We start from the raw sequence: 12,760 nt of genomic DNA on the forward strand, positions 1-12,760 counted from the left end.
ATTGCTCTTTCAGTTCGCAAAGTGGTCAGCGTTCGAATTCTGGGCGATGTAGGAACTGGCCGACTACTTCTGACTTGGACCGTAACATATTTTACTTCTGAAACCCATTTGGATTGAAAATACAAGCAGAGCAGCTTAACGCACGTGCTTACCGTGAGGCCTCAGCTGCAAAGAAGCCTCCATGATAATGAAATTCAGGGCCCCGGCAAATATGAATTTTTTGGGCCTTTTATATGCAGTGTTCTTTTGAGTCAGAGGCATAAGCAGGCAGGGGGGGCATGTGAACCCGTGATTAACACTTTCACTGCCCATTAAAATTTGGTAAAACAATGCGCACAAACCACACAACCCCAAATTTTTATAAATACTGGATTACATCATGGAGAAGCTTAGGGTTTTTCAAGGTCACGTCAACAAGGAAAAATGAACTTGGACGCTGGTCCCATCTATTTCAAAGCTCTATCTACAACTCCACTGAAATCACATGCCGGTGAATGCAATGCGTATGATGATCAGTTAACGCATTTTTGATTTAACGTTGCATTTGCGCACCGCTTTGTTTAAAAAAATTTTCAAATGCTTTTCATTCAAATTTTTGTATGAAATTAATATTTTTGGGAACTAAAAGGTCTAATGAGTATCAGTATTTTTTAAAACTTGTTTACAATGAAATTTGATTTTTATGATTTTTCAAAAATGAAATTTTCAAAAATTTTATTCCGATTTTCTGTCTGAAATTTTTTTCCTGACCATGAACAGAAATAATTTTTTTTTAAATAGGAGAAAATTTTTTCCTAAATTTTTTTTTGTCACATGGGGTTTCAAAAAGTTATTGTTATTAATTATTTTGATTAAACTAAGATGATTAATTTACATTAATTAGAAATTATTTGATTGAAAATTTGCTTTAATTACAAAGAAAAACGTGCTAAATTGAATGTCCAATTTTTTGAAACTTCGAAAATATGCTATTTAAGTAGCCAGTCATCATATATAAAAAAATTGTGCGATTTAGTCACGAATTTTTAGAACTAGCGAATATTTAACTAGACATTGGTCAGTAAATTGAAACGTGATGTCCAGAACACGGACAGAGAACGTATTAAAATACAGAAAGTGGCCAGTTTTGGGAAGTATTACTATAAAGATGGGTATACATTATAAAAAATACGTACTTCATGATATAAATTAGACAGTTTCAGTTTAATGCATCACAATGGCTGAATGATAAAAATGTATTATTTTAGCTTAAAGCGGGAAAAAAAAGCAGCCCCGTTTTTGGAAGAAAAATGGAACGATTGAATATTTTGCGACCAATTATGTGGGAAAGAAAAACAGGGTGCAGTACTCCCGATTTTTAAAAATACATGTTTACCATTCGTCCCGTTTGACCAAACGGGATGTATGACCACCGTACTTGCAAATGGGACTTTCTCGGGTGCATTTATCATTTGATTATTATTATCAGAGACCCCCGAGTCCCGATGTGATCACATTGAGCGACGTCAACTATTTTTAAACGATTTGTGCAGGACTGATGTGTATAGATTGGGCTCTACATTGTCTGAGAACTGAGAATGATTACAGTAACAAAAAAAATACGGGGAGCGGGGGGGGGGGGAAGATTATTCCAGAAGGTGAACACCACACTCTTATAACAATATTGTATGCTCAAGACAAAGAAGCAGGATTTGTTCTTTTCTCCCAATGTGTGTCAAACGAAAGAGAATCATTCATCCATCCATCACACGCAGTGTTTAAACGAACAACGAACTTTCACGCGTTCCTCGAGACGTAATATTTATTGAGGTGGCAACGAAGCAATCAAAACAAATAGACTTAAAAGGGTTGAAGGAAATGAAAGTAAACAAATTAGGTTTCGTTCAAAAGTGGCACTCACCAGGTATGGAAGATGATTGACCGAGAAGCAAACAAGTGAAACCACAGCGACGGGTGGCCACCTAAAATCGGAAGAAGCCCCGCCGGCTTTTTTGCCGTAGGGCCTCCTCGAAGAATGCCGGTAGGGCCTGTGAAGAGTCTTCGTGCTTCCGGTGTGGCTTTCCGTATCCAGGGGGCTTGTGACCGCCGTGGCTGCCGTCGTTGTGACCGGAAGTTCCGAGCTGGAACAATCCGGCAGCTGGTAAGGCATACCCTTCGATTGGTGCTTGCCACCGTTCCGACACTTGTGCACTTCTATCTGAACGGTGCAGACCAGCGACACGAGCACTAGGACACCGTAGAACCCGAGGACAAACACCACGAACTTGAAGTCCCAATCCGACGGGTGACCGGAACACAAGAGCCCGTCCGAGGGATCCGGGGCGTGAGCGAACACGGACGCGACACCGACCAGGATGGACATCAGAGCCAGCACCGCGACGTGATACCGGATCTGGTTCCTCCGGACGCTGAAACGGTACCGATAAGGCCACCGGACCGTCAGCGCCCTGTCCACTACCATCGAAGTCAGGGTCGAAATCTGGAAAGTCCTGACGGAAATTAGTCCCCACTGGACGAAGCTGCAAAGTGGCGTTATAGGCGGGTTGATCAGGCTGATTATGGCGTAGCTGAAGGTAAACACCGCGGACACGAGCTCCTGGGACGCCACTGCCAACAGGAATAAGTCCACGGTCCTCCAGCGTTTTCTGTAAGTGTGGAAGACGTACACTGTCCACAGAGCCAGAACGGCGATGAGGGGCGAACAAGCCGAGGCTACGAGCCAGCTGATCGCTACGGGCTCCATCCTCGCGATCAGATTACGTCCGCTTACCTGCTCACGAGAGTTTGAGTCGGCGACTCGTTGCAGACCGAGAAGTCATCACTTTAGTTGACACTATTCAATTTAAAAAAACACTTATATAATAGGAGGTAGTCCGTTAATCCAATCGTGATCGGGTTCTTGTTTGCGGTGATCCGTTAATGCAAATCCTATATATCGTATTATTTCACCATTCATCAATCTGTTGACGGACGATGGAGATCACAAACAAATGAAAAAAAAAGTTATGGTGAATAGAAGAGTTGAATTTCAGCACTCAAAACGATTCACACGAGACATTTCAGGACATTTGGTCACCCCACACTTTGATAGAATCCTCGTGTTATCGTTTCTGACGGAGATAAAAACGTGAGTCGCCCTTCCATAGGCTTTCCTTCGATACCAACAAACTCGCTGTGCACTCGCAAAAACAGCTGGCGAGCTTCTGAAGCATCTTCGAGCCAGCTGTGGAACGAGGCATCCCTTGGCGATGAATTTTGGCGACCGATTTTCGATGAAGGAAAAAAAACAGTTTGGGTTTTTGTTTCGAAACTTTGAAAGAGATAGATATTCTTCTCTTCTCTCCCGTTGCACTCTAGTTTCCTCTTTTCAATAATAGTATTCCGAAATCAATATTTTTCCTGCGTCTAGCCAGGGTGTCGTAATTATTAAATAATCGGAAAATATACAAAAAATATATTCTGAGAGATTTTTGAGTAATTTATAATGAACTGTTTTCTGAACAAAAAGTTTTGAAAATAAAAGTAGATTTTTTTCCCCTACGTATAAATTCCCCTACGTACTTCTGCAAAATTTTAGAATTTTTGATGCAGTAGTTTTCTTATATACATTTACATTATAATTCATTCATTGTTTCCTTCATTTAGAAAGAAAAAATTTAACACTGATTTACATAAAGTTTTTTGCATCCATTCAATTCACAATTGAATAAAATATTTTTAAAAGTCAATTTTCGAAAATTCGACTTCAAGGGTCATGACACCACTTAAATGTTCAATTTTTTTTTTTTTTTTTTTTTTGAGCTGATAACTTTTTTCATAGTTAATGACGCGTTTTGAAAGCAGTCAGAAAAATTTTTCAAAACAATTCGTTTCGAAAATTGCGCTGTTTATACAGGACTTTATTGAAGACGTGCAAAGCCTCAAAAATATCACACAAAATTAATGTACTAAAGTAATATTACTTTCCAAATACATAACTGCCTTCTTTCGTATAGTAAGAAAAAAATTCGTGTTGCAAACTTCAAAGTTAAAAAAAAGAAATGCAAAAAAAAATGAGCGAAACCACAGACACACATGCTCTGCAACAAGCAAAGAGTTGTCGTCGTTAATTCGGACATCATCTACCAGCAAATTCAAAATATAAAATGGCAAGAATATAACCCCACCTTATGTGCAAAGGAGAGTCTGAATTTTCATCCTCCAACCGGCTGCAGTAATGAACGTTTAAAGAACCCTTCGCACTTATGCGAAGCTACCCATTTAAGACAGTTAAAAATTTACAAAAAATAATAATTTCTCAACGATTTATAGATGGCGTATAAATGGGATAAGAAAAATGGGCATTTTTCTGCAAAAACATAATAAATCCCTTCAATTCCTTAATATTTCATTATTGTTGAATAAAATTTGCATATACGGATGATAATGATACTTGACTGCGGAGTATGTGATGGCATTTTTTTTCTAAAAGTAGCGAACATTGCATCTGCGGATAATTCAGCACCGTATATTATACACAAGAAATTAGAAATTATGGTAGATATAAAAATTGTAACTACTACTAAACCAGACATGCACCTCGTCCATATTCCTCTGCGGAACTTCTAACGAATTGGTACATGTTGGAATGTGTAGGTATGTATAATGAACCTTCCGTGAAGTTTGTTTCTGTTTAATGCTTGTTATGTGTAGTGCTGTCATCTGCAATCAATTTTTTAAACTGAGTTTCTTCTCAACTCATAGTGAGTGAAGTGTAATGAATGAAAAATTGTAACGTCATAGGCCTGTTGCTCTCTGCGGCGAGACTGACTTTTTAACGGGGAGATCGGCTCGCATTCGAGCCTCGAAGTTGGGAACCGCAAAAAACCAACTTCAGCCGACAACCACTGCGGCGACGGGGGGGGTATGAACCCCAAAAACTGTAACTGAATTCATTCTATTAATTTCAATATTTGACGTTAAAAATGCTTTATGTGGCGCATATCTTTATACATTTCCAATATCTTTTCCTGAATTTGAAAAAAAGGCTTTGGCTTTATTTGTTCACCATTAAGAAGTGGTTTTTTAAAGATTTTTTTACAAACAAATACGGATTTTTTAATGATTCCGTAAACAAAAACAGATTTTCCAAATGAATTACGTAAACAAACGCAAGCTGTTTTTGATACATAAATGAATTTTCCTGAACGATTACATAAGCCAATTGGTATTTACGATCTGTAAATGCAGTACCACTATTGTAGATATTTATAGTTATACATCTAACTGGTGACTAGTAATTTGACCGGTCTATAGTCCGGTGTATATTTGAGAATACATGGCAAATACATTGTCAAAAAAAAACTCATACCAATTTGTTTTCTCAATCGTTTTGGTATTTTAGAAAGTGCATATTTTAATTTCATCTCAATGGAAAATACAGCTGTTCAGGGCAGTATGGAAAGTCCGTTGGCTGCATTTTACTGGCGAACCGTTGATCTTAGAGGCATACTTCCAGTTAGAAGAAATATCCGAATAACGTGTAAAACTGAGGTACTTCGCTCGTGTTGCAAGGGCTTGTACAGTTATTAAAATAAAAAAATTAACTTTTTATACGGACACCCTGTGTTCAAAAGCCAAATTAAGACGTTGTTGACCTTTCTCCTTTAGGTCAACAGAAAGTTTCATGTTTCTAAGTACAATATTCGCAGAGCTATCTAAATTCAATAATTGGAGGTAATTTGAAGGAAAAACAGCATAAAAACTAAAAGAAAACGGTTTGTTTCCTCATTTATATGCTGCTTTTTCAACCATTTCATTTACATGCTGTATCACTTTTGCTTTACAAATGACTTTTTTTTCAATCTTGCTTCATTGCCGAGTTCAGATAAGTTAACCTTGTTATAGCACCACTAGGATTGCTGCAATTGATTTAACTCTGTTTCCCAAAGTGGGCAAACCCTCCTCTGAGGGGCGATGGAACAAAAAGTTTAGGAAACTATCATTTAACTCAATTGGGCGTTACAGCATTATTGGATATAGGCCTAACGTTCATAGCCAGGAACCTCTCTCTCTTAATAGCGAAGGAGGTGAATGTGAACTTGATATCAAGCCTTTTCTAACATGTTAGCTGGTTGGGATTTTGTCCCGCCAGCCTACCTATTTGGTCCACCAGTAAAGAGAAAAAATGCTCACTCGTGGACTGTAACCTATTGTTTTCCGCCGCTGATTATGACTCCCGCCACTCTGGTGGATGCCCTTTCTTAAAAGTGGCCCACCAGAGTTCAAATTTCTTATAAAATGTGGCCTGCTTAATATTGAACCCACTACATATATATTTTCAATGGCTTATTTCAATGAATCTATAGTGTAGATTCATTGAAGTAAACCGATGACTTTCGTTGCAAAGATTTCAAGAATCGGAAGCTATAGAATAAACACTCATTAGACAAGAAGTCAGGGAATGAACGAACGGCGGCACGCTTTCTACATACAATGATATTTAGGCTGGCGTTGAGGAATGCACAAACGACACGCGACCGACCTGCAAGGACTTTTTTAGCATTTCTCAACCGAGCGTTGCACGCACTCGTTCGAACGGAGTGCTCATCTTGGATGACCCGGGTTTAAAAGAGGCAAATTTTTGCTAACTCACTTCATAAAGTATGTGACTTCATTTAAAATGATGTTCAATATGAAATGTTGAAATATCAAATTTAACTCGCGACCCTTTCAGACCCTGGTGCTACAAATGTACGGATTGGTCTTTCTCACTGGGGAGTTTTTCTTTTTTTTGCCTCGAGAAGTTAAGCCCTGACTTGAAAGATTATGTATGTTTTGAGTTAGTGAAAGTGCCTCTGGGAAACTGTGATTTTTATTACTTAAAATTTAGCAATGAAATTCTGGAATAAAAATTGTATGCGAGAATGAATATACTCTGCATCATCTTGGCTGAAAAAATTTTAACGAAATTAATTATTTCTTCACAAAAAAATTGAAGAAATAAAGATTTGCTGACATTTTTGTTTTAACGCATTTTTTGAGTATCAAAAATGCAAAAAAACATTTTGGAAATTCCAAAAAATGAATGCTCGGGTCTGAAAGGGTTAATACAACCTGCCCAAATAACGAGGCACATGGATATTCACAATCACCCTGGTACTATATGAGACGAAATTTCAAAGTCTTTTCTCTCCAGAACGTATACATATGTACATGCGGTTACATGCTTGCAAGAACACAGAATATTTGCCCTATCATATATTCTCGCAACTACTTCGACGGATCTTCAAGTAAAAATGATGGCTTGAGGGAAGTGGAGGGGGGGGAAGTGCGGTAGCCCAGGACCAGCCGAATATTCAATGATAAAGAAAACTAGGGATGGAATCGATTAAACATTTTCAAAATTTCTCAATCGGTTAATCAACTGATTAATTGATAATTATCTTGATAAATGAGGTGTGAATAAAGTAAGACATTGAGAAACGAAATGTCCCTGCTACGGTAAATGTGATAAATTAGTGATTTTATGCATAATCGCCGGTAAATTATAATCACTAATCGTCTTGCTAAAGTTTGATCAATTTTCCTATATTTATCACTTTCGCCGGTGATTATGCATAATACCCTAGTGTACTTGGTGAATTATTTGATAAACATGAAAAAAATTCCGAATGAGTCAATTATATGTGATGAATATAGTCAGAGATCCCGATATATTAATGACAAACTTTACGATAGTACAACGATATAACGCTAAAATACAAGTATGAATTTCATGTATAGTATATCACATTCTGTAGTAAGATTTATCATGCTTATCAAAGAAGCGACGCTTAAGTATTATGCATAATAGCCGGTAAAAGTGAGTAATTTAGGGAAATTTATCAAACCTAACAAAATGCTTTGCAAGTAGGTTATGTATAATAACCGCACTTATCACATTTACCGTAACATATGTAATACAATACAGCTTACGATTTATGATTCGAGTAATTAAAAATATTTCGTGATTGATAAATCCGTGTGTTGCACGTTAATGAAAGCTCACAAATGAATTTTCAATAGAAAAAACTTCTTTCCCGACCACCCATAAGACCTTTGGTCACAATGATGGTCGGCTGAAGTTGGTTTTCTGTGGTTCCCAACTTTGAGGCGCAAAGGTGGGCCGATTTCCCCGTTAAAAAGTCTCGCCACATAGAACAACAGGCCTACAACGATACAATCAGTCAATCACGCTTCAATTGTAGTTAGAAAAATTGATGGCGAATCGCAGCACTACATATAAGAGTTACACAGAAACAGACTCACGTTAGGTTCACAACACGGACATTCCGACATGTACCAATTCGTTAAAAGTTCCGCAGGACGAGGTGCATGTGTGGTTTAGCAATAGTAGGCCTTCGGTCAGTCGCCATCGGGGCAATTCACTACCATTTTACCACCAAAGAAATTAGACCCCCGTTGAAATATTTTGTGGAGGAAACATAAAAGATAACGTGAGTGTGTGTGTGTGTGTATGCGCTACATGTTAATTAGGTGCTGCTTTCTGATATGCAAACTGCAAATGGGGAATTCTCTATCTGTAAGTATGTAATGAATGTGTTTTCTGTAGTGGTTCTGCATGTAGTTGGAGTGATTTTTTTTTTCTTGCAGGGTCATCTCATATTTGAGCGTGGAAAAGATCTGCCTTGCATAATGCTTGAATTACTACGTTATCTCTAAGGCAGACCTTCAACATGATACTTACATAACGTGAAAATCCAAGCATTTGCCATTTTCAAAATATAGAATGCAGATGGTAACACCAGTAAGGACTTCCCTCCCAGCTCCATTGGTTGAATATTGCCGTATGGTGATGTATTACCGGAGTTGGTGTGCGGTAAAATAGTGGCGGACACGAAACACACGAAACACAAATAACTCGCACAACATAGATACGTTAGGGCCACGCATATACACAAACATACAACACGTTCCGGCATGCAACCAATTCGTTTGGAATTCCGGAGAGCAATATGCGCATAATGTACGGTTAAGTAGCATTAATTTTGAATACATAAATCTGTATATACCTTTTTTTTAATATTGTGTTTATATATTCGTGTAATGTATTTTATATGCATAATAATTCACCCAACACCGCCCAGCACCCCCCCCCCCAACCCGGGGCAATGTCTAAAATTGGCAATGGTCGACAGAACTTGGGCGGTGCACGGTATGAAATGAAAATGGTTAAGTAGTATTAGTAGCCTTAAACATCAAATACAGCTGAAAATCAACTTAAGCCGGCCACTACGGCGAATTGTGAATATCGAACCACAGTGATGATCGCAGTTCTCACGGACATGGAATTCATTATCACAGACATGATTGCTATGCCACGTGACGTGAAGTTCGGTGTTTTCTCGGGAAAGCCGGTCTCGCACTTTAAAAAGTCTTTCATTAATTCTGAATTCTAAATTAATTCTGGAATTGTTTCTTTCATTAGTTCTGAATTTTCATATTTTTATAAATTCTGAGTTGTTTTCTTTCATAAATTCTGAGTTGTTTTCTTTCATAAATTCTGAGATTTTTCTTTCATTAATTCTGAATTTTCATCACGCAATTCTGCGATTTTTTCTTTTATTAATTCTGAATTTTCTTCAATTCTATGATTTTCTCTTAAAAAGTCCTGTAACAATATTACTATCTTATAACAGTTTATTAGATGTAGCATCGCGATAGAAAACGATGAGAATTAAGAAGAAAAAAAATGTGGGCAAACATCCCCAAAACGGGAAGCGTTGAAATGATTCGAAAAAAAACGCTTCCGGAAACGCGGCGTTTCAACGCACGAACGGTTACGTTATGTATAAACTGCTTCACATGTGCTCGGAGGAATGACACATAATACGCTACATATCATTCAAATTCGTTCCCCCTCTTCTAAAACATATAAAGAGAAGTAGAGTAGAGAGAAAAACTTTTTTCTTTTAAATAGTGAGGCCTGTCGTTATCGAGAGCAATTTTCTTCTCAGTTTTTGTTCGGTTTCTGGCCCTTTTCTTATTCTCCTTCGACCGAACTCGAGTCAATGGAAACGGTACAGTGAAACCTCGTTTATACGTCGCTCAGTTATACGACTTTCATATTTATACGACGTTTAGATTCGGTCTTAATTGATTGCTATACATTTTAATGTTCAAATAATTCATTTATTCGACGCAAAACCTCAAATTATTCGACGCTTTCACTCCGATTCTAACTCCAAACCTTTTGAAAAATGTCATTTATGTCCATCATCAAATGCTTGGAATCTCTTAGACCAAGAATGTTCAACCTTTAGGAGGGTGCGAGTTACTAACTTGACTCAATTAAATGGCCCGTGACACATTTCAAGTGATCTGGAAATATACCGAGAGTCACTCAAGTGCTTTGGAACTAAGCCGCGATAATTTGTGAATATACCGTGGGTTTCTAAATGATCTTTAAATGTGCCGAAGGTCACTTAAGTGCTCTGAAACTGTACCACGGTGATCTGTAATTAGGCAGCGGGTCATTTCAGAGATCTGGATACGTGGCGCGGGTCACTCAAGTAATCCTTATATATGCCACGAGCCACCTACGTTGTCTGAAAATGTGCCGCAACACACTGGGATCTGTAAAATATGCTGCGAGTCACGTGATCTAGAAATACGTCGCCTTGTATTTTTACAAAATTAGGTTTAGATCGCGGCCGCATTAAATGATTCTGAGGGCCACATTTGGCACGTGGGCCATGGGTTAAGCATATACGCTGTAGACAGCGAAAACGCAAGTTGCAATCAAACACATTGATTTCATTTGTTTGTTTTTTTTCAAATACAATGGATACTTTGTATGTTTGTTGGAGGGGAAGGTTTTTTTTTTTCAAATGAGCCTTTCTTATGCGACTTACGCATTTGTACTATGTTTTGACCCGGCCTCTTGACTGTCGTATAAACGAGGTTCCATTGTGCATTTGTTGTCCCGTAAATATTCTCGAGAGTGCATAATACCCCGAGGCCACAAAGCGACCGAAACAAACTCATGACGAGAAGAAAAACAGAAATCCTACAAAATAGTACTAGAAAAGGAAAAAAAAATCGAATTATTCGGATCATTTGATTTCGTTGAAGAAGCAGAAAAAAGAAATCAATTCCCTGCTCTCAACTTTGACAATTTTCTTACTTCTCTGCAATTTGCGTGCATGTATGTTTCCGTTAAGCAGAAGAGAAAAAAAATTGAAAACTATCTTCATTTTAAAATAACTACCGTGACAGTGATATTATAAGTGTAGTCTTTTTTCTACAAAAACGATGATAGAGAGTATATATGCTCAAACATGTTACGCCACTGTTTTCCAACCTGAGGGGTGATTACTCTTTTTTTTTTTTAACGGTAGCGTACACATAAATGCCTCGAGTGCTTGCCCGAAAAGGAACCTGGTAGGATTCGACAGGTGAGTATTGATATACGTACTCTGCTCGAGGCCGTTTCTTTTCTTCTTATTTGGAATCGACTCGGTTCACCTGAGAAATGGATTGTGTAATGATGATCCAACCGTGCAACGTGTTTGCTTTACACACATACACACAGTGCAGAGATGCCCTTAAGGGTATGCGACAGGTACGGTCGTACCGGGCCCCTTGGTTTTGGGGGCCTCGCACTTACTGTAATAGACGTGAGAAAATATACATATACATGTATTAAAAATATACTTTTTTTTAACGGTAGCCTACGTAAATATCATTAACAAGATCTGAGCTTCAACTGATTTCATTCTGGAATTATTTCTTCCAATGATTCAAGAATATTTTCTTTCATCGAAATGCTGGGAATTTTTCTTTCATTAATTCTCAGTTTTCATCACCGAGACCGAGATTTTTTTCTTTCATCTGTTGTATATCCTGCTAAGCCGCCGATGTTTGGCAAGATTTGATCTCGCTTGGCGAGAAACCACACACTTCCGCTGGCAGTCACCGCAGAATGAACACGCATAACGACTGTCCTGAAATTGTTAAGTTTATAAATTATATAGTAATAAATATTTTATTTTAACTGGCATAACCATGATTTTTCTCGACTCCTCCATCACTCACCAACAAGATACATCAATTGTGGGATTATTTCTTTTATCGATTCTGGGATTGTTCTTTCATTAATTTAGAAATTTTGTCACACAATTCTGAGATATTTATTTATTCTAGGAATTCTTTTATAAACTATGGTATTTATGGAATTTTTTCTTTCATTAATTCTGAATTTTCTTCAACTCTCGGATTTTTTCTTCGATTAATTTTTTTCGAAGTAACGATTTTCCTCCCTTACTAAAGTATTTTTCTTTCTGGTTCCTAGAGTATCGTCGTATCGAGATTTCACTGCACTGAGTATTTTTTTATTTTTTCAAAAATGTCGTTTCAATAACTCGAAAATGATCAACGGACAATCGGTATTTTGTTTCGTTCGGGTTGAACAATTTCTCTTAGAAAAGGAATACGATTATGTTGCGTACGTACGCGTGAAAAACAATAAGACGACGACGAAGAACGATGATGAACCGAATCTGATCGAACGAGAGAGATGGAAAAAACAAAACAAAACCAAAAATGAACACGCGTCATTAACTCGTTGGACAAATTTTTCTTTATTATCTATCGCGTGGCGTTTCGAATAACGATAACAATAAATGATTCATGAGAAAGAAATAAAATTTGAAGGAACTTCATGAGAGGCTTGGAAATGAGTCCCGACCTCAATCGGATCGTTTTCATTTTTATTATT

At 37.7% G+C, this 12,760-nt stretch overlaps 2 protein-coding genes across 2 annotated transcripts in view; one reads left to right on the top strand and one right to left on the bottom strand.

Annotated features, from left to right (window-relative positions):
• The window catches only part of LOC149075130 (uncharacterized), a 149,361-nt gene extending 146,174 nt beyond the window's left edge, over positions 1-3,187 (bottom strand). Inside the window, exon 1 of the mRNA XM_089245705.1 lies at positions 1,901-3,187. Coding sequence (XP_089101831.1) covers positions 1,901-2,743 — 843 coding nt within the window. The 5' untranslated portion in view covers positions 2,744-3,187. The remainder of the gene's footprint in view (positions 1-1,900) is intronic.
• Positions 1-12,760, top strand: part of Pi3K92E (phosphatidylinositol 3-kinase 92E) — a 101,487-nt gene that overhangs the window by 32,293 nt on the left and 56,434 nt on the right. The gene's annotated exons all lie outside the window — the stretch shown is intronic.

The sequence above is a fragment of the Pholcus phalangioides genome, unplaced genomic scaffold, assembly GCF_987345545.1.
Source record: "Pholcus phalangioides strain wild (caught in Gottingen) unplaced genomic scaffold, Ppha-v1.0 ptg000016l_1, whole genome shotgun sequence".
Taxonomy (NCBI): domain Eukaryota; kingdom Metazoa; phylum Arthropoda; class Arachnida; order Araneae; family Pholcidae; genus Pholcus; species Pholcus phalangioides.